The 22,747-nt window shown below is 53.4% G+C and overlaps 2 protein-coding genes and 1 long non-coding RNA gene across 4 annotated transcripts; 2 read left to right on the top strand and 1 right to left on the bottom strand.

The window, feature by feature from the left end:
- Window positions 1–3,139: 3,139 nt before the first annotated feature.
- On the top strand, window positions 3,140–3,998 carry Trnp1 (TMF1 regulated nuclear protein 1). Its single transcript, XM_059255125.1, has one exon. The coding sequence runs from the start codon at window positions 3,216–3,218 to the stop codon at window positions 3,885–3,887; it is 672 nt and encodes a 223-aa protein (XP_059111108.1). The 5' UTR covers window positions 3,140–3,215; the 3' UTR covers window positions 3,888–3,998.
- Window positions 3,999–4,003: 5 nt separating this feature from the next.
- Window positions 4,004–10,112, top strand: LOC131904146 (uncharacterized). Of its 2 annotated transcripts, none has more exons than XR_009377683.1 (2): window positions 4,004–4,029; window positions 9,424–10,112. It is a non-coding gene; the product is annotated as an uncharacterized LOC131904146 (long non-coding RNA). The 2 variants fall into 2 exon arrangements; XR_009377684.1 differs by lacking the exon at window positions 4,004–4,029 and adding an exon at window positions 6,906–7,910.
- A 3,045-nt stretch (window positions 10,113–13,157) lies between these two features.
- Window positions 13,158–20,868, bottom strand: Tent5b (terminal nucleotidyltransferase 5B). The gene is made up of 2 exons (XM_059255124.1): window positions 20,331–20,868; window positions 13,158–15,009 (listed from the first exon to the last, which is right to left on the bottom strand). The coding sequence occupies exons 1-2, from the start codon at window positions 20,592–20,594 to the stop codon at window positions 13,993–13,995; spliced, it is 1,281 nt and encodes a 426-aa protein (XP_059111107.1). The 5' UTR covers window positions 20,595–20,868; the 3' UTR covers window positions 13,158–13,992.
- Between the last annotated feature and the right edge of the window lie 1,879 nt (window positions 20,869–22,747).

Here is a 22,747-nt window from a genome sequence, read left to right as displayed (position 1 = left end):
CCTGCCGCTCTCAGTTGAAATACCACCTCCTGCATGCACCTCAGCCTCCCCAGCTGGCCTCATTGGGCAATGTGTTCCTGCACTCTGCCTGTCTCCCATGCAGGTACAAAGGGTACTGAACTGCCATCCAATCCCCTGTCTGTGTGTCCCGGCCCCTGCAGTTACCGCCACAGGACTTATCCCATTATGGCTGTACCTCCCATCCCATCAGTCAGCCCAGCAGAGGAAGAGATTGTCAAAGTGAGGAGGGAGGGAGAGAAAATGAAATGAAATGAATGAATGAATGAATGAATGAATGAATGCAGAGGGGATGTCTTGGTTCTGATGGTGCCTGCTTCCATTGTTTCCCACTTCAAGCAAATGTTTACTATGGTGGTATAGCTCTGTGGTAGAACTCTTGCCTAGTGTTCACAATGCCCCAGGTTTCACATATAGCAACACACACACACACACACACACACACACACACACACACACCATGGGCACCAGCACACAATCACTTGTTCTCGGCACCTTCATCAGCTGTGGTTCTCTGTTGCAAAGAAAAGTTTCTTTGACGAGGAGGGAGAGCTGTACTTATCTGTGGGGAGAAGGATAAATATTTAGAATGCAGTTGCTACTACTGTGCCCTTAGTGTTAATAGTTCTCAGGCATCAGAGCTGGATAGGACTGTTGGTTTCTTCCCTTCCTTGGAAGCTTGCATGGGACCTTCTGGTACCATGAAAGTTACTTCTCAGGGAGGAGGATTTCGTGTCAGACTTAGCTTGGATATATTGGGTCCTGTGTCCAAAGTGCAAATAGTGCCCTCAGAATAGTGACTTACCTTCAACCCCTTGGAAGCAACCAAGGGCAAAGGCCACAGCCTACAACGTTTTAGGAGTCTCTGGGACTACCCTGACCAACAACTCTGAAGGAGCTTCTCAAGCTTAGTATTGGGGTATTTGTTAGATCGTCTATGGCTCTTGGGGGTGGCATTGTCAGACCAGGTGGGAAATTTTCATTTAAACTATGTATGTATATATGTGTGTGTGTATTTTAGATAAATAGAAAATATGGTTCTTTGTTACTGATTTTAGATAGCCTTACCATTACTGTGCCCTCCTCACTCTCTCTCCATCTTTATTGTTTGTTTGAGACAGAGTTTCTCTGTTTTGTTCTGAGTGCCCTGGAGTTCACTATGTAGACCAGGATGGCCTCGAATTCACAGACATCCTTCTGTTTCTGCCTGCCAAGTACTGGGAGGAAGGGCATGGGCTGCCATTCCTGACCTTTCTCTCTTTAGCCAGGGTTTCATGCGGCTCAGGTTGGCTTTGAACTCTTGATCTTCCTGCCTCCACCTTGGAAATGCTGGAATTACCGGCTTGTGCCACCATAAAGGAATGGGGGTGGGGGTGGGGGGTGGCGTAATAAGGGTTTGTCCATCCCTCACCTCCATTCATCTGGGAAATTGACAGCAGATATTTACCTGATGCAGAAAACACCAGTCTAACTTCTCTGGGTGGGGTGCTTTAGCACGGAGAGACCCAAAGTTGTTCTGAAAAACAGGCCCATGTTTAGGATGCCACCGTGGGGGAGGGAGGGCATTCCTTCTTGCTGGAGACAACCGGACAGTCCCTGAGCCCCCCTCATTCTCGATGAAGTTCCCATGCTCTGGGCTTCCCTGTCCCCACTGTGCCCCGCCCAGCCCCTGTCTCTATGTCTAGGCATCGATTAACTGGCAGCCTTGGGTCCTGTTACTGGGCTGAACTCATTGAGCTGAACGGCCCCTTCCTCTTCCTCTCGAGGAGTCATCTTGCCAGTCTGTCTCTTCTCTGAGAGCTACTCTACTTCTCTAACACCCTTCACTACCTGTGAGTCATCTCCCTTCTCTGAATCTAACTCCCCCTGACACTCTCTCCCTTCTCCCTCACTCCAGGAGCTGTCTCTCTGGAGACTTGTTGTCATGCCCACGAGTCCGCAGTAATTCAATCAAAAGGTGCCTGTAAGCACTTAGAGAAGAAGGTCAGGGGAAGGGAGGGCCCGAGGCTTTCCTCCTCCCCTAGCCAGACTCCTCTTCAGATTCTTTGAGATTCAGGATGCTGGCCACACCTTTGGCAGGTCCTCTGAAACCCGGGGGCCGCTGCAGTCTTTCCTAATGGGGTTCAGAGCTGCTTTCTCGCCCTGCGGACCTTGCCCCCTCCCACCACCGACCCCTCCCGTCTTTGATGGCACATTCAAACAGATACCATCAGAGGCAGGGTCATTGGGGTCTGGGCCAAGGCGGGAACAGCAGGGCTACTTCTGTGGCGGGCAAAGAAATTGGGCAGAGCCAGGATGATTACAGTCCTAGATACGGAGTCGAGCACCTGGGGGAGGGGAGGAATCCAAGCATCAAAGGGCTCTGATGAATGGTTGAGCTTGTTCATTTCCGTCCAGACTCAGCCGCTATCCCACAATGTGACCTTGAGCAGGGCATCACGGCTTCTCCTGAGTTTCCCCCTCCACGTAAAAGGTATTGGGGAGGTGTCTTGTGTGCTGGTAGGTGCACACACAGGTAGGAGTGGAGCTGGAAAATAATTTTGCACACCTTGGGGTTCTCTAAGGGCCCCACAAAGGTTGGCGGACCCAGCAGCAGCGGCTGTGGTGTCTTCCTGCTGTGCAACCAATCCAATCATATGTCCATCCTTCTTTGGACGCCAGTCGTCCCTCTGCCTTAATCACCCTACAACCCCAGAATGATGGAGGAGGGCGTCCTAACGAGCCTCGTGGCCTAGGAGACCCTGAGCGCTGAGTTCTAGGCCAGGCTCTCGCTGTCACGCGAGCGGAGAAAGGGGGCGGGGGTGACGCTCACCCCAAACCCTCCTCTGGGTGGAGACTGAAATGTCCGACTTTTAAGCATCACTTCGAAGTTTACCGCTGCGAGAGTCCAGGCGAGGAAAGTGACCCGCCACTTATCCACCCAAAATTTGGGGTGATGCCCAAATAGGGCCAACCTGGGAGAGGGAGCGGGAACCCGAGGCGCTTTGGGGGACACGCTTCTTGGTGGAGGGCAGGGCCGACTGAGGACATGCAAGCCTCGGATTGGCTGAGCTGCCCGTGGCCCCGCCCACGTGCTATAAGTTGCTGGGCGGCGCGTGCGGCCTGGGTGTGGGCTCTGCGGCCGCCTCTCCCTCGTCTCGTGCTCCGCGTCTCCCGTCCCTGCGTACCGACCGCCGGGGGCCGCCGCGGGGCGGGGGATGCCGGGCTGCCGCATCAGCGCCTGTGGCCCAGGGGCCCAGGAAGGGACGGCAGAACCGGGGTCCCCCCCGCCGCCACCCCGGGAGCCCCTGCCGTCCCTCCTGCCCCCGCCCCCATCGCCGACCTCGACCCCGACACCCACTCAGTCACCGCCGTTGCCCGAGGCGGCGGAGACACCGGCGGAGGGGCAGGAGCTGCAGCGCTGGCGCCAGGGTGCTAGCGGGGGCCCCGGGGGCGCGGGCCCGGCGGGGGGCGCGGGCGCGGCGGCGGGGGCGGGGGGCCGCGCGCTGGAGCTGGCCGAAGCGCGGCGGCGACTGCTGGAAGTGGAGGGCCGCCGGCGCCTGGTGTCGGAGCTGGAGAGCCGGGTGCTGCAGCTGCACCGAGTCTTCTTGGCTGCCGAGCTGCGCCTGGCGCACCGAGCCGAGAGCCTGAGCCGCCTGAGCGGCGGCGTGGCCCAGGCCGAGCTCTACCTGGCGGCGCACGGGTCGCGTCTCAAGAAGGGCGCGCGCCGCGGCCGCCGGGGTCGTCCCCCCGCGCTGCTGGCCTCGGCGCTCGGCCTGGGGAGCTGCGTGCCCTGGGGCGCGGGGCGGCTGCGGCGCGGCCACTGCCCCGAGCCGGACTCGCCCTTCCGCCGCAGCCCGCCCCGCGGCCCCGCCTCCCCCCAGCGCTGACCTCAGAATCCCGGACCCCTGGGCTCCCGAGACAGGCGGAAGGACGGAAGGACGGACAGGTCCGGGTGCTGGCTAGATGGACGGCGTCATCTACGCGGAGGAGACAGTCGGGGGGCCGGGGAGCCCTGAAAATGAGACTGAGGTGAGGTGTTGACGGGTGCTCTCTGGGGGTACGGTGTGTCAGTGTCGAGGGGTGCAGTGCCCGGGATCTCCCATCTCTGGGGCCCTGATGGAACTGTCCGGTTTGTGGTGGCTTCTCTCATGCCGGGTTAGATGGCAGTGCCAAGTCCCCTTACGGAGCGGAACTAGTGGAGGGTGGTTAGGCTTCAGGAAGGATTGGGTGGCAAACTTCAGCCAGCTGGAGCCTGCTGTAATGTCACAGCATCTGCCACCCTCATCTGCGCTTGTGTGGCCTCTCCTGGGTCCCCTGGGACCGCAAGTGAAGTCCTGCCCTTGAAGCTGCTGGTTTCCACACAGCTCAGCTCCACCTCTTTGGGGAGGGAAGAATAAGGCCCCAGGATGGAAGGAGGGGCTGCCTCGGGACTGTATGACTGGATTCTCCTCCTCTGAGCCCCTGTCTCCCATTGGAGGACGACAGAATCCCATGGAGGTTGAAGATTTGTACCCATCGTATGTAGGCCTCTCTGTTTCTAGGAAACAGCTTTTCTCATACTCCTAATAATTTTGTTACCTGTGTTTGTAGCCTGATGGAGATGACCAGAATGGAATGTTTATCACCTGCTCACCTAGCAGCCCTCCCCAACGTATCTCTAAGATGGCTCTGCCAGGGATGGAGCCAGGTGACACTCTTTAACAGCCCCAAGGGGGCAGGCATGGCATCAGCTTCCAGAAAGGGGGGCCTTAAAGGGCCAGCCTGGAAATGCCACCTGCTTCTTCCTGACGAGATGCCCTTCAGGCCCCCATTCCTCTGTCCCTACCCATTGGCCAGGCCTCAGCCTTGCTCCCTGCATCTGGTGGCAGCCCCCTCGTCAGTGGTAACATGGGTATATCTGCCTCTCAGGAGAGCTGTGGGGAGGCTACCACGGGGCATAGGATTTTTTTTCCCACTGTAAGTCATGGTAGGGATACTTCACTCATTTAAATCACACATACAGATGGGTGCTGCCTGGTCTCGGGAGCTAATTTAAAGTCTTCATTTTATAGAATGGAAAAGGGATTTCTCAAGGTCACATGCCAGAGAGAGCGAGAGAGAGCCTGATCCTAGGCCTGTGTGTGTGTCCTTTTCATTGTATTAGGGACAGTTAGGGAGAACTGACCTCTATACCCTGTCTACAGTGGCCCAAAGCAATGCTGCCCCCTCTCTGAGTCATTCTCTGAATATTGTCCCTCCTGTCAGGCTTGAGAAAGGAGTGAAGGAGGAAGATGTCAGAGTCACAGCACTTTAGTCCTGCCAGTCAGATATATTGTGATAGGCAGGGGTCCTCAGCTGACCCTACCCCCGTCAGGCCTTCCCCTCCAAACCTAACAGACTCCTGGCTGGGACCAGTGTTGTAGGACTCTGGCATGTCCCGGCCTCCCCAGATAGGAGGACTTATTGAGGCCTCTCAGGTTATCTAGAGTGCTGAGGTCCGGTGGACACAGGACTTCCTGGAGGTGATATAGCCGGTGTTCAGGCTGCGGCGCTGGACTGCCGCCAGGACCGCCCGGTTTCTGGTCTGCAGGGATGGCAGCAGATCTGGAGATGCTTTTAGCTAATGGCAGAGAGTGCTTTCTGCCATCAGTTAGTCTCTGGGAGTCACTGTAATCAGCTTTGACCTGATTTAGAGGTGGGGTGGGTGGATACATAGAGAGACACTTGCTGGAGAAGGTGGATGGGTAGGTGGGGGCACAGGCAACCATGGCCCCTCCCTCCACTCCCCTTCCAGATGCCAGGCTTCCCCCCCCCCAAAAAAAAAAAATTATGAGCCAAGGCACACAGAGCTCACTGACTTGAACCTCAGGTTATATGTCTGCTGTGTACTTTTCAACAATTAAAGTCACCTTCTCACCCTGCCTGGCCGTCCGAGGGCCCTGTGTACGTTCCAAGGTCGGGCTCCAATCTCTCCTCACCTAGCAGACTGATTCCACTTACCTCATGGGGTCAGGAGGAAACATGCAGCAGAGGGTCTCCACTTTAAAGGGCTTGCTTTCCAGACCTCCTCCAGCTACCTTTCCCTGGATGTCACCATCGCAGGGGACCTAGTTGGGGCCCAGATTACTTTCTAATTTTATTTTTTGAGACAGGTTTGCCTTAACCTCCATAAATAGCTGAGGATGACTTTGAACTTTTTTTTTTTTTTTTTTTTTTGGCTTTTCAAGACAGTGTTTCTCTGTGTAGCTTCGCACCTTTCCTGGAACTCACTCTGTAACCCAGGCTGGCCTCGAACTCACAGAGAATCACCTGGCTTTGCCTCCCCAGTGCTGGGATTAAAGCCGTGCACCACTGCCACCTAGCGACTTTGAACTTTTTCTTTTTCTTTCTTTTTTCTAGACAAGGTTTCTCTGTGTAGCTTTGCACCTTTCCTGGAACTCACTTTGTAGCCCAGGCGGGCCTCGAACTCACAGAGATCCACCTGCCTCTGCCTCCCGAGTGCTGGAATTAAAGGCGTTCATTACTTATTTGTGGGTGGGTGAGGGGCATGCCTGTGCCAAAGTGCTCTGTTGAGGTCAGAGGAAAACTTGCAGGAATCCATTCTGTCTTCCACCAAGTGGGTCCCAGAGGTTGAACTCAGGTGGTCAGACCTGGCGGAGGCATCTTTACCTGCTGAACTACCTGTCTGGTCCCAACTGTGAACTTACGATCTCTTGCCTCCACCCCTCAAATGATGGGGTTTCAGGCGCATACCCTACCATGCTGTATTTATGTAGTGTTGATGTTGGACCCAGGGCCTGGTCCAAGAAGGGCAGGCACTGTGTCAACTGAGCTACATCCCCAGCCCCTGGAAATTGTGTTTTAGAGTCTGGCTAATATTACTCTACCCCTGAGCAGGAAGCACTCTTTTCCACACGACTTCCCGACTTCTTGAACACTTTTTTTTTTTTTTTGTGAGACAAGGTCTCACTGTGTAGCTCTGGCTGAATACTTTCTTGATGGCCCCAAGCCTGCAGACTGGGCGAGTTCAGGGGCCCTGGGGATCTGTGCAATGAGGACACTATGTCAACCAGTGAATCGGGGTGCTGTAAACAAGAGAGGAGAGGAACATAGCCCCTTTGCGTCTTGGCTGGTCCCAGCAGCTGCCATAGCAGTGCCACCAGAGGGCAGTGTGGAGCTGCTCTGTGAGAGTTGGGGGCGTGGCCTGGAGCGGGTTCTGTTTCGGGTGCCCAGTCCTCAATTATCCCCCTCCCTGTGGTCCTGGGGCTTGCTGCCTTCGGGCTGTCAGGGTCTGCAGAATAAGCAGTGATGGCTTCCAGCGTGCGGAGGCTGGGGTTCTCTGATCTGCATCTATCACCCCTGGGAGCACAACTCTAAAGAGGCTCAGAGGGGACCCTGACTTCAAGGAGAGAATCCAGTAGGAAAGACTTCTTGGAAAGAGGCTTCCACTGTTGACTGTCGCCACCCAGTCAGTTCTGTATTTACGGATTTGTTACGGTGATGACAGGACTGGATCCTGCCACCACCCAACAACCAAGGTGGCTGAAGTGACAGGTCTAGACTCAGGTGTCCCATTGGGCAGCGTCTTGTGCTGACGGCTTGATTCCATGGGAACCACTCAGGTGCCCTGGCGGCTCAGTTAGAGAGACTCTAGGCGGGGGAGGAAGTGTTTGGGAAATGTGGGAAATCCCCAGCCTATTTCTTCCCCCATTATTCCTTGACTACACCCTGGTCAGAAGTGATGAGAGAAGAGAACCCTTAGTTCTGGGATAAATGAACCACTTCCTTCACACTGGGCGCCATGCTAAGCATTCTATACCCATTGTTCACATTCTCTCAAACACTCAGCAAAGCAAGGCTCTTATCCCCATGGCCACCAATGAGTCTGAGGGCCAAGGTGGGCAGATGGCTTCCTCAAAGGTGTAGAACCTGTAAGTTCAGTGGTCTAATGACAGCACCATTTGGGGGGACTTCTGAGTTCTTGTTTTTTAATGGGTCCAGTCCTGAGAGAGAGGTATAAGTTGCTGGAGAGATGGCGAAGTGTGTCTTGTACCCCGTCCCCCAGGACTGGACACACCCTTGCTAGGTTGTCTGGGTTCTGGGGGTGAGTCAAGCTGACTCAACATACCTGGCTTATGGCAAGGGTGGGCCAAGGATGTTCAGGGCTGTATGCACGGCTGAGGATTGCCTCCAGCTGTCTCCCCTCCCTGAAGACCTGGCAGGATGTGTGGTGCCAAGGGAGCAAAGAGCCTGGGTGGCAGGAGAGGAGGATGACATGTTCTATGACAGGCAGAAGGGCCCAAAGCAGAACAAAACAGACCTGGAATTTGGTCCTGGGTGAATTGAATTGTCTCAGCTTGGGGCAATGACTTGCCCTTTTTAAGTCTTTTGTTGTTTTGTTTTGTTTTGTTTTTGGAGCTCTACAACTGAGCTAAATCCCCAACCCCTTTTTTGAGACGGGGTTTCTCTGTGTAGCCTTGGCTGTCCTGTAACTTGCTCTATAGACCAGGCTAGCCTTGAACTCTTATCTGCCTGCCTCTATCTCCCTAGTGCTGGGATTAAAGGTGTGGATGATCACCTTCTGGCTTTAAATCTTTTTTTTTTTTAAATTTTGTGTGTGTGTGTGCGCATGTGTGCGTGTGCGCGTGCACATGTGTGCAGGTGCCCTTGGAGGACACAAGTGTGGGGTCCCCCTGGAAATGAAGTTACAGGCATTTGTAAGCTGTTTGATGTGCGTGCTGGGAACTGAACTTACGTCCTATACAAGAGCAGCACATGCTCTTACCCTCCGAGCCATCTCCCCAGCTCAAGGAACACTAGAGAAGAGCTAACTTCTGGGTGTGAGAAGTCCTGCTCAGTGCCTCATAGTGGGGCTGTGAACGGTCAAACCAGTCTGCCTAGGACAGGAGAGAACACCGAAGAGAACATTCCATCAGAAGAGCAACACAAGCCTTGGTGGCTCCAGAGCAGGGGTTCTCAACCTATGGGTCTCGACTCCCTTAGGGATTGCCTAAGACCATCGGAAAACAGATACGATGCACAGCAGTAGCAACATTACAGTTATAAAGGAGCAACGAAAATAATTTTATGGTTGGGGTCACCACAACATGAGGACCTGTGTTAAAGGGTCGCAGCGTTGGGAAGGTTGAGAACCTCTGCTCTAGAGCATCACCATATTGGGAATCTCTGGAACAGCCCCGGGGAGCTCCGTAGAGGAGCGGTGGGGGAGGGGCAGGCCCTTCATTCCTGGAACATTCCATTCCAGCTGCTCAGACTAGTGGGGATCCCAGCCAAGGACAAAGACCCAAGGGAACCTCTGCTTCTCCGAGCCCCTTTCCACAGCAAACCCCAGGATAGTTCCGGAGGAGACAGCTGTGGGGGGTTTGGGTGGGGTGGGGCAGCTTCTGGAAAAGGTAATTAAGGCTCTTGGCATTGTTCTTCCAGCTCCCCAGTGCCTCCACTTTATGGGTCTGGACTCCTGCATTCTGCTCCTTCTCTGGATACCGCCCTCAGGAAGACTTCCAGGATTGACTGTGCCCAGTCTCGGCACCCTCCTCTCAGGAGCCCTTACAGTGGCAGGGGCCTGGGGCCTGGGAACTTGCTATCCTCTGAGTTGCTTTCCATACACTGCATTCAATTTGCTTATACAGGGACCTGTTACGGTGTCAGTTAGCCAAGAGTGCGGCACACATGGCCGGCTTTCTTTTTAAAGATAGACTCCTCATTCTTAAACAAGTCACAGTGTAGCTGGAGTCCCCACCATCACTTTTATGTCCGTAGCTCCAGAAGGCCTACGTAAGGCAAGTCACTGGTGTGGGAAACCCCATTTCCCTCCCCACTGTGCGTGTCCTCCCCATGTGAGCGAGGACATACCTGTGGCTCCTTGCAGACAATCAGCTGCTGCCTCCTAGGGGGACACCTCTTTCTCAGGATGAGGTGGTGGCAACCACACTTCCAAGCAAAGTTAAATGCACAAAGGAAATCCACTTCACATGTCCTGATGAGGGAAGGAGGCACATTTACTCACACACCGCCCGAAACTTATAGGCTTCTGTAGAGTGGCTGTATATCGACTCAGTCCCCAACTATATACACACACGGGAAGAATAAATCTTAATAATGTGAGGCTGAAACGTGCCGTTTTGAGGTTCATGCTGCCAGTGTCCTTGCACCTTTCCTTTGGGTGGGTCATGCCTCTCTTCAGTTGACGGCTTCTGGAGGGCTTCTGTTTGGTTTGGCAGTCTGGGCTGGGGCCGGGCTTACAGACCCATTTGTCCCTTGACTTGGCTCAAAGCTGACCCTCAAGAAGTGCCTCCGTTAACAAGGGTGTGATGAGGAAGCCCATGAATGTGAGTGACCCCTGCAGAGGTTGGGATACTGTGGCGGTGGATGACACAGCCTGTGTGAGACTGCCCGTTAAGGTCTCCTCGGGAGATAGGTACATGAAACTGGGAAGAGCTTTTTTTAAGAAAGGGACTCTTGCCGGGCGGTGGTGGCACACGCCTTTAATCCCAGCACTTGGAAGGCAGAGCCAGGCAGATCTTGGAGTTCGAGCCTGGTCTACAGAGCGAGCTCCAGGAAAGGCGCAAAGCTACACAGAGAAACCCTGTCTTGAAAAACAAAAACAACAAAAAAAAAAAACAAAAAAAAAAAAAAAGGTAAAAAAGGGATTCTACAGGTGTGGGATGTACCTAAGAAACTAATAAAGGGGAGCCAGAACTGGGGGCACATGGCTGTAATCCCAGCACTCAGACTGAGGCAGGAAGATGTGAGAATTTAAGGCTAGCCTGGGCTACACAGGAATACCCCATTTCAAAAAAAAAAAAGACTGGAGATGTAACTTCAGTAATAAGATGTTTGTCTAGAATGTGGAAGGCCTTGGGGTCCCGAGGGAGCTGTGGAAATAATTGACAGGAACGGAAGCTCCCCACTGTTGGGCCTTCTGGAGGCAGGTGTTAAAGGTTGCTGCCATTGCTTGAGGGGCATGAACCATGACAGCCTGAGAGGAGGGGAAGAGTAAACACCCTCTCCTTTCAGGCTCCTGCCGGGGCCTGTCATTGTCAAGAACAGCAGGAAACTGGGGAACAAGGGAGCCATTGATGCCGTCCAACAGCCTCCCCAGGGCCCTGAGCAGAAGGGTGGGTAGTGGATCTGGAGGGGCCAGCAGACCGTGTGCCTGCCTGGGGTCTCCATCACTGTGACTTTGGCCCTCTGATTTGTATGCTGGTAGGGAAGTGGAAGGTGGGTTGTTGCTGGTACAGCGGTTAAAGGACGTACTCTCCCCTCAGCTGTCCTCTGATTCCAAATTCCTGTTGCCTACACATCCTAGCATCCCGAGTTGGCGACAGGGATGGTCCACAAGAACAATGTCAGGTACAGAGTGTTTTTCTCACACCCAGAAACAAGGCACCACACCCACAGGCTTACTGGTGCGCTGTTGCCACAACAGGTCCCAGACAGTCACCCCAAGCCATGACTACTGGCACAGATACATCAAGAAAATGTATGTCTTGCCACATTACTACACTCTGCCAGTCATACAGAAAATAGCCTGAGCCTTGCCACATAGGCACAGGAGACAGACTTGTTACCATCATTCATGTGGAATTACAGGGCAGGGGTGGGATGCAACATCTTGAGTCTGACAAACCTCTGTGACCACTTTGGCCTCTGTTTTGTCTCTAAGATGGAAATAATACTGTTCTCTGGAGTTGTTACAAGGATGCAACTCCAAGTGTTTGGGCATACCTAAGCATGGCATCTGGCATGGAAGAAGTCATGCTAGACAGCTATTGCGATCAACTTTCGCCAGCCCCCCCCACCTCCCCCCCCCACCCCGGAGCGCGCTTCCTCACATCCACGCACGTGTGCATGCCGGCTCCAGAGAGTACCCACACCCACACAGGACCGGCCAGACATCCTCAGGCACACGTGCCCTCCTTCAGACATGCCTGCCAGGGCACGTGTACATTCACAGACAAGTTCCCTTGGCCCAGAACACTTTCTCCAGACAGCTACATGGCTCACTTCCCAGAACCTGTAAGTCTGTTCAATCAAATACCATCTTTCAGTGAGGGGCACCTTGTCTGAATTAAAGTCCCTTGTTACATTTTTATGCATTGCTGACCTTCTAAGACCACACTGTTTACCTTATTAGGGTGTAACTGTCACAAGGGTAGGGATCCTAAAACCCAGAACCATAACAGGAAAAACCCAGAATCATAACAGGCATACGGTTGAGCTCAGACAGTGCACACACACCAAGACCAGGACCTCTGGGTCTCATCTGAACCAAGCACATCCGGGTGAACCCTCACCCCAGGCTACTGAGCCTGCTGTGCTTATACTGTTCCCAGCTCAGGTTCAGGCTCCTGATTGTGGCTAAATCAGGAGGTAGGATAAGTTGTCTCTCTCAGCCCCTTAGGTGACCACAGCTGGGTGGGGCAGGAAAGCCTTTTCATTTGCCCTTCCAGCCATTTAGAGGCATGAGCAGAAGGAACTGAGGCACCTAGCCAAACCCACAGAGCAGGTGAGGACTCCCTCTGATGACCCGGGGTCTCCTTTGCTGCCTTATTTTTTTTCCACCCTGACTGGAACTATCAAAGTCACCACTTCAGAGGAGCCTAATGAGGCTGAATATGTTAAAAAGCTTTGCGATCCCCAGATCAAAGAGGCAGGGTAAACAGTGGGCAGCGTTCAGAGGTGAGTGGCCAATGCCCGGAGGGAACAGCTGCCCAAAAGCTGGCACTGCTGGGTTCAGAGAGATGGCAGCCCCTCTCCAGGGGACCTGTTTACAGGGACATGTTTACAATGAGCTAAAGCTTGCTAGGGAGACCCTACCTGGACTCTGGGGACCCTCCAAGTCCACCAGCCTCAATTTCCATTCCAGTTCAGATTCACCCTGCTTGCTTCCTGGGGAGATGGAGTGGGCAGACCTGCTCACCAAAGGCCAGTTTCAGGCTGGAGAGATGGATATATAAATCCCCTTGAACACGAGAGGTCTAGACTTGCTGAGGCAACATGGAGACCAGCCACACTCCCAGTTCATAGTTGTCAGGCTGTGGACAGGAGGGACACTCCACAGCCACTCCTTGGCTCCTCCCACAATATGAGCCTGGGGAGGTAGTGCCACCCCTGTCACAGAGATCCTTACCCCAGGAGAAAGCATACAGTTATGCTCAGTGTCGACAATTTTTATTGGCGGGAAGAGTGTGCAACACAGCAAATCTAGAGAAATGGGCAACGAGCCGGGGTGTGCCTCCCTCCCCATGTGAAAACCCTATAACCGAGCAAGTGGGTGGGGAGTCGACCGTGGCAACCTTGAACCCAACCGCCTCCGACGTGTAAGCGTGCAGACGGCGGGGTTCCTGGGAGGCAGACGGGAGGGAAAGGGTGACGCACTGGGAGGTGTATGGGTTGCATCCCATCGTGGCTGTTTAGAACCTGTCCACTATATATCTCAGCACCTCAAGAAGTCCATGTAAGTTGCAGGAGACTAAATTCCCATCCCTCCAAACACCCAGGGAGCTTGCCTCATGCCTCAGTTGACCTCTTCCTAATGGTCAGCGAGGTTGGGCCACGAGGCTCTGAGTCATTCAGCTAGACCCCAAGTGAGTGTTCCTGTTACATGATGTCATATTTTAGCCAGTGTAGGAGCTTCCGGGTCCCTGTGGGCTGACCCCATCCTGGCCCTGGAAATCCACCCAAGGTGTTGCTACTGAGACTGCCACCCAAGCTGACTTTGTTCTTTCCAGGCAAGTAGCCTCAGTGACCCACGTCACGCAGGCCCAAGAGTGCGGTGCAATGACCAGACGGCCCTCCTGTCAAGAACCTGACTTGGCTCTAAGTCCATAGGAGCCTCATGCAGGAAAGGTCTGGGCTATTCACAGGTCCAACCCTATAGTACTGGGCCAGCTGGCACAGGCAGCCTGTGTCTGGTCACATCCTCCACATATACCTGATGACCCTGCCCCACCCCCCATGAAGCTCGTTCCTTTCTGGCCAGGATCAGAGTCAGTTGCAAGGCAGCCAGGTGGGATAGGAGTGAGCCCGGGGCAGCAGAGGCTGCATGGGGGTCACGTAGTAATTAACAGTGGCTGGTACAACCCCATCAGAGCCCGGACGTCGCCAGGCCAGGGCAGCGGTGGCAGCAGGGCCCTGCTCAGCCAGCGCCTGGAGGGCTAGCATGGTGATGAGGTCCAGGGTCTGGCGGCGCTCGTGGCTCATGAGGCACACGGTGCTCTCATTGACCACCTGGTGCAGCGTCACAAGGCAAGCATACCGGCGGGCGGCGTCTGCTCCGCCAAAGTGGGCCTCCAGGTAGCGCTCCAGAATGCGCCTCTGCTCCACCAGGTCCGGAAAGTCGATGAAGAAGCGGGAACACATGTACCGCTGTAGGGCGCGGACGTCAGTGCTGGGCCTTGGCCGGAAGCCCCGCACCAGGAGGTGGCAGTACTTGAGGAGGCCACCGCCACGGATCTCCTCAGGGCTGCGTGTGGCAATGACGCGGTGCTGCAGGTGCTCCAAGGCCTCGGCAAAGTCCCCGTAGAGGCTCTCGCCTGTCACGGTTGGGTGGAAGTCCTCTGACATTGGTGTGGAGGAGCGGCCGAAGAGCAGCAGGGAGTCCAGGATGATCTGGAAGGAGTCAACGCTAAATTCAAACTGGCGCCTCACGGAGTCCACGAACTTGAGTTCCACGTTCTTCCCACTCTTGTTGGATAGCGAGATGAGGCTCCAGCGGTCCAGGTCTGTGCATACTTTCACCAGCTTCTGCACATAGGCCTCCTTCAGTGTCAGTGGCGTGATCTTGGCCCGGCTCACTCCCACTGGCAAGAAGTCCAGCAGGCAAGCCAGGACCACTGCCTTGGTTAGCTGGAAGGATGCCTCACTCTGCAGGTCCATCTGGAACACCAGGTCCAGGTCCTTGTAGCCTAGGCCACTCTCGGGGTGCAGCACGTGGCTGGCGGCCGAGCCGTGCAGTCGAACGCTGTGCACATGCAATCCCTGTTCTTCCAGACTGCTGCGGACCACCTGCAGGGGACGGTGGGGGAAGTTAGAGGGTCAGGTGCCTGGGCCTCTCATACTGCACCAAGGCCTTCCAGGATTAATCATCCTACCACCCATCACTGTGGACCTCTTACCAGCTTCTGTGTCTTTGTGAAGTCTTTTAACTTACAAAGCCTTGATTTGCCAATCTGGAGAAGGGCCCAGTTGAAAGGAATGACTCAGAAGAGCAATAAAAATAACAAATGCAAGCTGAGAACTTACTAAGCACTTTACATTAAAATACAACCTCACTTAATCTTCATAATAACCTGATGAGGCAAGGTATATTCCTGCTTCACAAGTTGGGAAATAGAAGCCCAGAGCATCCTGAGAACTGTCCAAAGTCACACAGCTGGGAAATACAGAGCTGAGTTTTCAGTTGAGAGTCTAGGTCTTCCCACTGTACTCCCCGACCTTCCTCACACAGCCAGGTAAACACTTGGTATGATGCCTGGCACTGCATGATGGGCCGCTTAGCACCCCTCATGCCTTCGCTCATTACTTCCATGACAGTCAGTTTTGAGGACTACTATCCCAGTCAACAGATGAAGGGGTGTTAAAAAAACAACAACAAAAAACACGCCCAATTGCTGTAGAGTAGGCAGGCTAAGACCAGAACCCACGTTGGTTAGATTCACAAAAGTCCATCTATGTTCTCTTGAATTTTTAAAATTTTGATTTAATTTTATTTATCTTTTAATTTTTATTTATTTATTTTTCTTTTCTTTCTTTCTTTTTTTTTTTTTTTTTTTTTTTTGAGACAGGGTCTCACTATGTAGCTCTGGCTGTCCTGGAACTCATTCTATAGACCAGGCTGGCCTTGAACTCAGAGATCTGCCTGCCTCTGTTTCCTGTGTCCTGGGAATCAAGAGGTGTTCCACCATGCCTGGCTATTTTTAAAAGATGTTACTTGTATTTTATGTATATGTGTGTTTTGCCTGCATATACACATGTGCTCCACCCATGGAGGCCAGAAGCTGGCTTCAGACTCTTGGAACTGGGGTTACAGGTGGTTGTGGGGCTGTCCTGTGGGTGCTGGGATAGAAGCCAGTCCTCTGCAAGAGCAGTAAGTGCTCTTCACTGCTGGGCCTTCTCTCCAGCCCCGTTTGTTCTTCTGACTGTGACATACTTTTTTTTTTTTTTTTTTTAAAAAAAAAAAAAAACAAAGAACCAGGGAAGCAAATCCTACATGAGCAGAGGCCATTCAGAAATGACTGGGCTGGGGGTGGCGGAGCAGGCCTATAATCTCAGCCACTTTGAAGGCTGAGGCAGGAGAATATGGAGGACTCCACCTGGAGCCCCAGGGTTGATGGCATGGGAACAGGACAGGGACACCTGTAAGTCTTCTGGAACTTGGTTCTTGGCTAGAGCCCTGGGCAGTGGCACTCGTGGGAGAGAAGTGAAGCTGGGGGTGAATACAGACATTTGGTTTCTCGGCAACCCCAAACCCTCCACACAGTGTCCTGAAAGTGACCAGGCAGCATTCCTGCCCTCAGTGACTCTGCAACCCCACCTCCTTGCCAAGCCAAGTCAGCGCGGGCTCTGGGGCAGGTTGTTCTCCAGCCTCCCAGGGAATTACTGCGAAGAATGCATGTAAATGCTGAGGAGGCAAGCCGCAGTGGGGCAATCTGAGGCGGGCGGCTCCCTCCAGGAAGACTTCCGGGAGGAGTTGTCATGGTAATGGGGGTGGGAAGGAAAGGACATTCAGCACAGGGTGGGAAAGGGAGGAGTACCACGGTCAGGTATTTAGTAAGCATCAGATGCAGGACCTCAGCAGAATCTGTGGTGGGGGAGGGGACTTGGGTGTGGCTCAGCTGCAGAGGGCATGCCTGAGATGTGTAGCGCTCTGGGCTCCATCCTCAGCACCAAAACCTAACCAAAGTAACCAATCAACCAAACAAGAATCTCCGGGGATAGATCTCCATGATCTCTATGTTATAGATGGAGAAACTTGGGTTCACAGGAATGAAGTCACATCCTTAAACCCAAGAACGGCCAATTCCAAGCCTGTCTGTTTGTTTTGCTGCTGAGTGAGGATTGAACCTGGAGGTCATGTATGCTAAACTCACTCTCTGCAGCTGGCCCCCTGCCCCCCAGCAGAGCCCTGCTCTCTCTACCACATTCAGGCCCAGGCTTCAGAAGCAGCAGACTATACACTTGTGTTCTAATCCTGCCTTGTCGAAACTTCAGCTGGGCAGGGTGGAGAATGCCTGTAATCTTAGTACTTGGGAGGCAGGAGGATTACTGAGAGTTGGAAACCAACCTGGGATATACAACAAGACCAGGTGTCAAAATTAAACCAATTTCCCTACATCTATCTGTCTGTCTGTCTGTCTATCTATCTATCTATCTATCTATCTATCTATCTATCTATCTCATATATACATACATATACATAGTACATATATATGTGTATATATATATATATATATATATATATATATATATATAAAATAATTTTTTTTTTTGAGATAGAGTTTTGGTAGCCCAAGTTGGCCTCAAACTGGCTGAGTCTGGCTTTGAACTTGTAACCTCCTACCTCCGTTTCCTAAGTGATGGAAATGCAGATACACCACCACGCTTTTTTTTTTCCTCTCAAAGTGAGAATGAACCTTGAATCACGAGGCTCAGCACAGTTGGTGGTGGGAAGGTAGGAGCTGGGGATGTATTTAAGCCAAGCAGGGCCAGTTGCCTGCAGCCAGCATGTGATTCTTTCATTCCACACCTTGGCAACTGTCCCCAGCCAGCCATCAGGTGAGCTACCTGGGGCCTTAATGTCAGCTCCTGCTCCCCAGCTGATGCCCACCCCAGGGCATGGCATCTGGCCAGGTGAGTGAGTAGGCAGCAATCCCCTCATTACACCCCCTGTGTCAGGGCCATGGGGCCAGCTGTGTCAGCCAACCACTGGCTGTTGTTTCTTTCCCAGGTATGACTATTGCCAGTCTGACAGGCGGTCCCGGATACTGCCCCACCCAAGGACTTCAGGACAGCTTGCAGCCGTCCAAATCAGACTTTCCAGCCTTGGAGGGGGCAGTGACTGTAGCCTCCTTTCTCCTGTGCTGAGGCACCCATTCCCCAAACTGCTCTGTCCAGTCTTCTGCTGAGACCGACCTTAGGAAGACTGAAGACTTGCAAAGCTTGCAAGAGCAAGCCCTCTGGCTGCAGCTGGAGAGATCAGATTGTTTAGTTCATCTCTGGGCCCAGAGAAAGCAATTGACTTGTTCAAGGTCACAAAGACAGTGGGTGGCTGAGTTGAACGAGAACCTGGTCTCCAGAGCTGGAGAAAGGGCTCCTATAAGGAGGAGGGTCCCTCTAGCCAGACACAAGCAAGGGTGTATTTTTCTAGCTGCTCAGATTGTTGCTGTAGAGAAGATTTGGTTGGGCATAGAGGTAGAAGGCTTCCCGTTCTTGAACCATGAGACAACTTAGCTCTGGGGAGCACCCTGAAAGCTCCGCCCTTCCTCCCACCCCCAACATCCCAACAGCTTTTACAGCTGCTCACTGTGGATCCCCACCAGGAGACAGACTGGCTGCATAGGCAGGTGAAGGCGCGTGTTCTCTCCGGAGTCTGGAACCAGCAAGGATATTGCTGAGTAGTTGAATCCATTTCCACTGCACAGATGGAGCTGCTCAGCCCAGCAGAGGATAAACAGTGAACCCGGACACCCGACTCTTGGTCTAGCCCTGAGGCCTCTGCCACCTCTCCACTCCACAGCCAACAGTTCCCTGTTCTGGGGTGTCCCTAGTTAAGGACATAGTTTAGAGCCATGAAATTGGTTCCCACTGACTCCGTCTCCCTCACATGACTAGGAGACGGCAGTTGGTGCCCAGTCACATTTATGCCCTTAGTGTCAGGTTAGATACTTGTTTCTGCAGAGGTGTGATCACGCTGGGCACCACCTTTCCATCCCTTCATGCCTGGGATTATGGTAATTCCTCAAGAGAAAAACCAGCACAGTGGTGGCATGCACCTGTAATCCCACTACTCAGGAAGCTGGGGCAGGAGCAGCAGTTGAGCCTACAAGTTTGAGAGGAGCCCAGACAAAACAGAGGAAGATCCTGTCTCAAAACAAGCCACAGCGGGTTTACTAATAATCCAGACAACAGCGGGCAAGTGAGGAATGCTTTAGCCAGCTCCACTGGGACAGCCAGTGAGTCAGCCCAGGAGAATCTGTCTCCACCCCCTCCATCTCATTCCTTGTTCCTAGGAAGGGAGGGTAAGACCATCCCCCAGCACCACCCTCCCTCTCTGTTGGAGGCTATAGTAGCAGGGGGATGTCCAGTTTTACCTGGTTTGTGTGTAAAGCCCATGATTGGCAGTAACACACAGAAGCATCGCTAGACTTTTCTGGTTTCCATTATCCGGAGACGCCCCTAAGATCTAAGTGTTGAGCTTGGGGAGCCAGGGGAGAGGTGGGAAACTCTGGAACCTCAACCATCTGCTCCCGGGGAGCTCCAGGATTCCCTAAAGCTTGATCTCCACCTCACGGGGTAGCCTTAGGTGGCTCACAGTCCCACCTGAGACCTCAGCTAGAATGGGGGGACGAGCACGGGCATCCTCTGGTATTTCAGAATACCGTCGTGCTCATGCTCAGGCTATAACCCCAAAGAGTAAGTTGAGGTCACATAGGGTTAAGTAGAAGAAAAGCTGGGCTTTGATGGAGGGAGCATTTGCCAGAACCTCCCCCTCCTGATCGGGGATGGTGCTTTGGGGTCTGAACCTTGGACTGGCCTTCATTTCCAATCTTAAGGGAGGAGGAACACCTAAAATGGAAATGTGATGCTATCTTCAAGGGTGGGGTCTCCGGTCTGGCCGAAGCACGTGGGAGGCAGGGAGTCTTCCCAAGGATTTCTGAGCTCTTTCACCTAGCCAAGGTTTCTTGAGCCAAGGGCTGTGGGAACACAAGGACAGAGTGCCCTTAGAATCCTGGGGGTGCAGGACGTCCAAGAATGTGGAGTAGAGGAAGAAAGCTATTTTGGAACCAAGCACAGATACTCCTCATTGGCGGCTGCCCGTATCTTTTAGCCTTTGCTTGCAAGATGGGACGATGCCCCATCTAGTGCTTTCCTAATCTCCCAGCCAGGGTCTTGGTGAGTGGTTCCCAGGGAATAAGGACTCCCCAAGACTGTGAACAGGAAAGCTCAATAGGGTGCAGGAAGAGCAGAGCTGGTAGCTCCGGTTCCCGTTCCTTAGGTTCCCGTTCCTTGGATTCCCTAGTTGCGGAGCCAGTCGCAGGCTCCAGGTGTCCTGCGGCAGAGCATCGCCCGCCCCCTCCCCCGACCCTGCCTGCCAGCGCCCCCCTCACCTGCACGATCTGCCGGGGCTGCACGCTCAGCGTGGGGAAGTTGCCGCGCCCGTGAATGGGGATCGGCTCGCTCAGCAGCGCGTCCAGCCGCTTCACCTGTGGCCAGCTCAGTCGGCTCTGGTGCCGTCCCGGAGAGGCCGAGGAGGCCTCCGGGTCCGGGCCGCCGCCGGCCGCCCCAGCCGTGGCCACAGCCGAGGCCGCATCCATCCCCACCTGTGCAGCTGGCCGCTCCAGGCTCTCAACTCCACTCTCCGACGGCATCATTCGCCCGGCCCCGGCGCCCCGACGGCAGAAACCCGGGAATGGTTAAGGCGAGGAGAGCAGTGAGAGCGGCGGCGCACCGGCCGAGGCTGGGGGCGGGGTGCGGGGACCCGGCGGCGGCGAGGCAAACCCAGGGGACACCTCCGACGGCGGCTAGGACTAACAGACCTTAGAGCCAGGTGGCTCTGGCCCAGCTGACTCTTATAGGCAACGGGCCGCACTGCCATTGGTCGGCACAGCTGTCACACAGCGGGAGCCGCCCCGCCTCCCATCCCACCCCCTACCATTGGCCAACAGAGTTTCGCACAGGAGTGCAGGCTCCCAGGGATTCTGATTGGTTGGAAGGCACGCCCCTTCCCCGCCCCCTCTCTCGGGCTGAATTCCCTCCTTTGGTCTTTAAAGAACTTCGGCAGCATGCGATTGGCTCCAGCCTGCCGGGACTTGGAGAGACAGCGCCCTCCAGCGGCAGGAGGAGGGAGGTCTCTGTAGAGTAATGTTGCAGTGTTTAATGAGCCGGCTGCTTCCTAATTTATTGCCTTGATTGGCCCTTCGAACCACAGCATGCCTGCTGTACATGTTCCATTTTAGGTGAGGTGAAATCTGCTCAGAGAGGGCGTTATTAGCAATCATCGCATAGTGTGTGAGTGTCCGTTATGGTCCTCCTGATGGAGGTGTAAAAAGTCAATGCAGCATCCTCTCTCTCCGCCTTTCTGAGATGGATATTTCTGTTTTTCCTCTCTCTCTTTGCAGATCATAGAGGCTGAGACTTATTGCTACTTTTGAATTTGCTCACGTTGTTTTTCAGATTTTAAATATATGTGTCGTGGGGAGGAGGAAGAATCGTAATCGAGTCACCCTGATTCATAACTTCAGTGTTTTTTCTTCTCGTTCTCCTAATAATATAACAAATTCCATATCCTCCCATCCTCCTATAAAGCAGGCTGAGGAGTAACGTGACAGTGAAGGAGGAATCAGGACTTAGAAGCAGCTACTACATCCCAGGGTCTGACAGGACACGGCGTGGCCCGCCTCAGACCAGAACACATATTGCTTCTTCCCGGAAGCCAGCCCCACCACCATGCTGCCCTTGGTTTCCTCTCTGGGAAACCCCAAGAGAAGGCACCATGTGCTCGGCTGGAAGAGTCTGAGTTCCCAGTAAAGTCAGTTGCTATTTTTACTTTTTTTTACATTTATTTACTCTTTTATTTATTTATTTTTTGTTATTTTATATTTTGGAGACAGGGTCTCATTAGTAGACCTGTAACTCACTATGTAGATCAGGCTGCCCTTGAACTCAGATCTGCTGGCCTCGAACTCAGAAATCTGCCTGCCTCTGCCTTCCAAGTGCTGGAATTAAAGGCTTGCACCACCACCATTCCTTACATTTCTTTACTGTGTGTAAATGGGGGGGGGGGGCGGTATCCAGGGATCAAATTTAAGTTCTCAGCCTTGGTGACAAGTCCCTTTACTCCCTGAGACATCTTTTCTTGTTGGTTTGCTTGGTTGGTTTTTTGAGACAGTTTCTCTGTGTAGTCCTGGCTGTCCTGGAACTCACTCTGTAGACCAGGGTGGCCTAGAACTCTCAGAGATCCACCTGCCTCTGCCTCACAAGTGCTGGGATTAAAGGCATGTGCCTTCACCACCTGGATCCCTAAGTCATCTTGATAGCACATTATTTTGTTATATATACTTTTGATGGACACAAACAGATAAAGAGATGGGTGTGACTGGATTGGTAGGAGTCATGCCTAGCATGTATGAAGCCCTGAGTTTGATCCCTGAACTGTATAAACTAGGCATGTAATCCCAGCCTCCCAGAGAGGGTTAGAAGCTCAAGGTTACTCATATTGAGTTCTGGGTCAGCCAGGGCTACATAGTGAGACCTTGTCTTCTTCTGCTTCTTCCTTCCTTCCTTCCTTCCTTCCTTCCTTCCTTCCTTCCTTCCTCCCTCCCTCCCTCCTTCTCCTCCTCCTCCTCCTCCTCCTCCTCGCTTCTTCTTCCTTTTCTTTTCTCTTTTTTTGATTTTTGAGACAATTGCTGTCCTGGAACTCACTCTATAGACCAGGCTGGCCTCGAACTCACAGAGATCCGCCTGCCTCTGCCTCCCAAGTGCTGGGATTAAAGGTGTGTGTGCCACCACGCTGTAAACCTGTCTT

The sequence above is a fragment of the Peromyscus eremicus genome, chromosome 2, assembly GCF_949786415.1.
Source record: "Peromyscus eremicus chromosome 2, PerEre_H2_v1, whole genome shotgun sequence".
Lineage (NCBI taxonomy): Eukaryota > Metazoa > Chordata > Mammalia > Rodentia > Cricetidae > Peromyscus > Peromyscus eremicus.
Note: the sequence above shows the minus strand (reverse complement) of the source record. Positions and strands in the feature narration are given on the sequence as shown.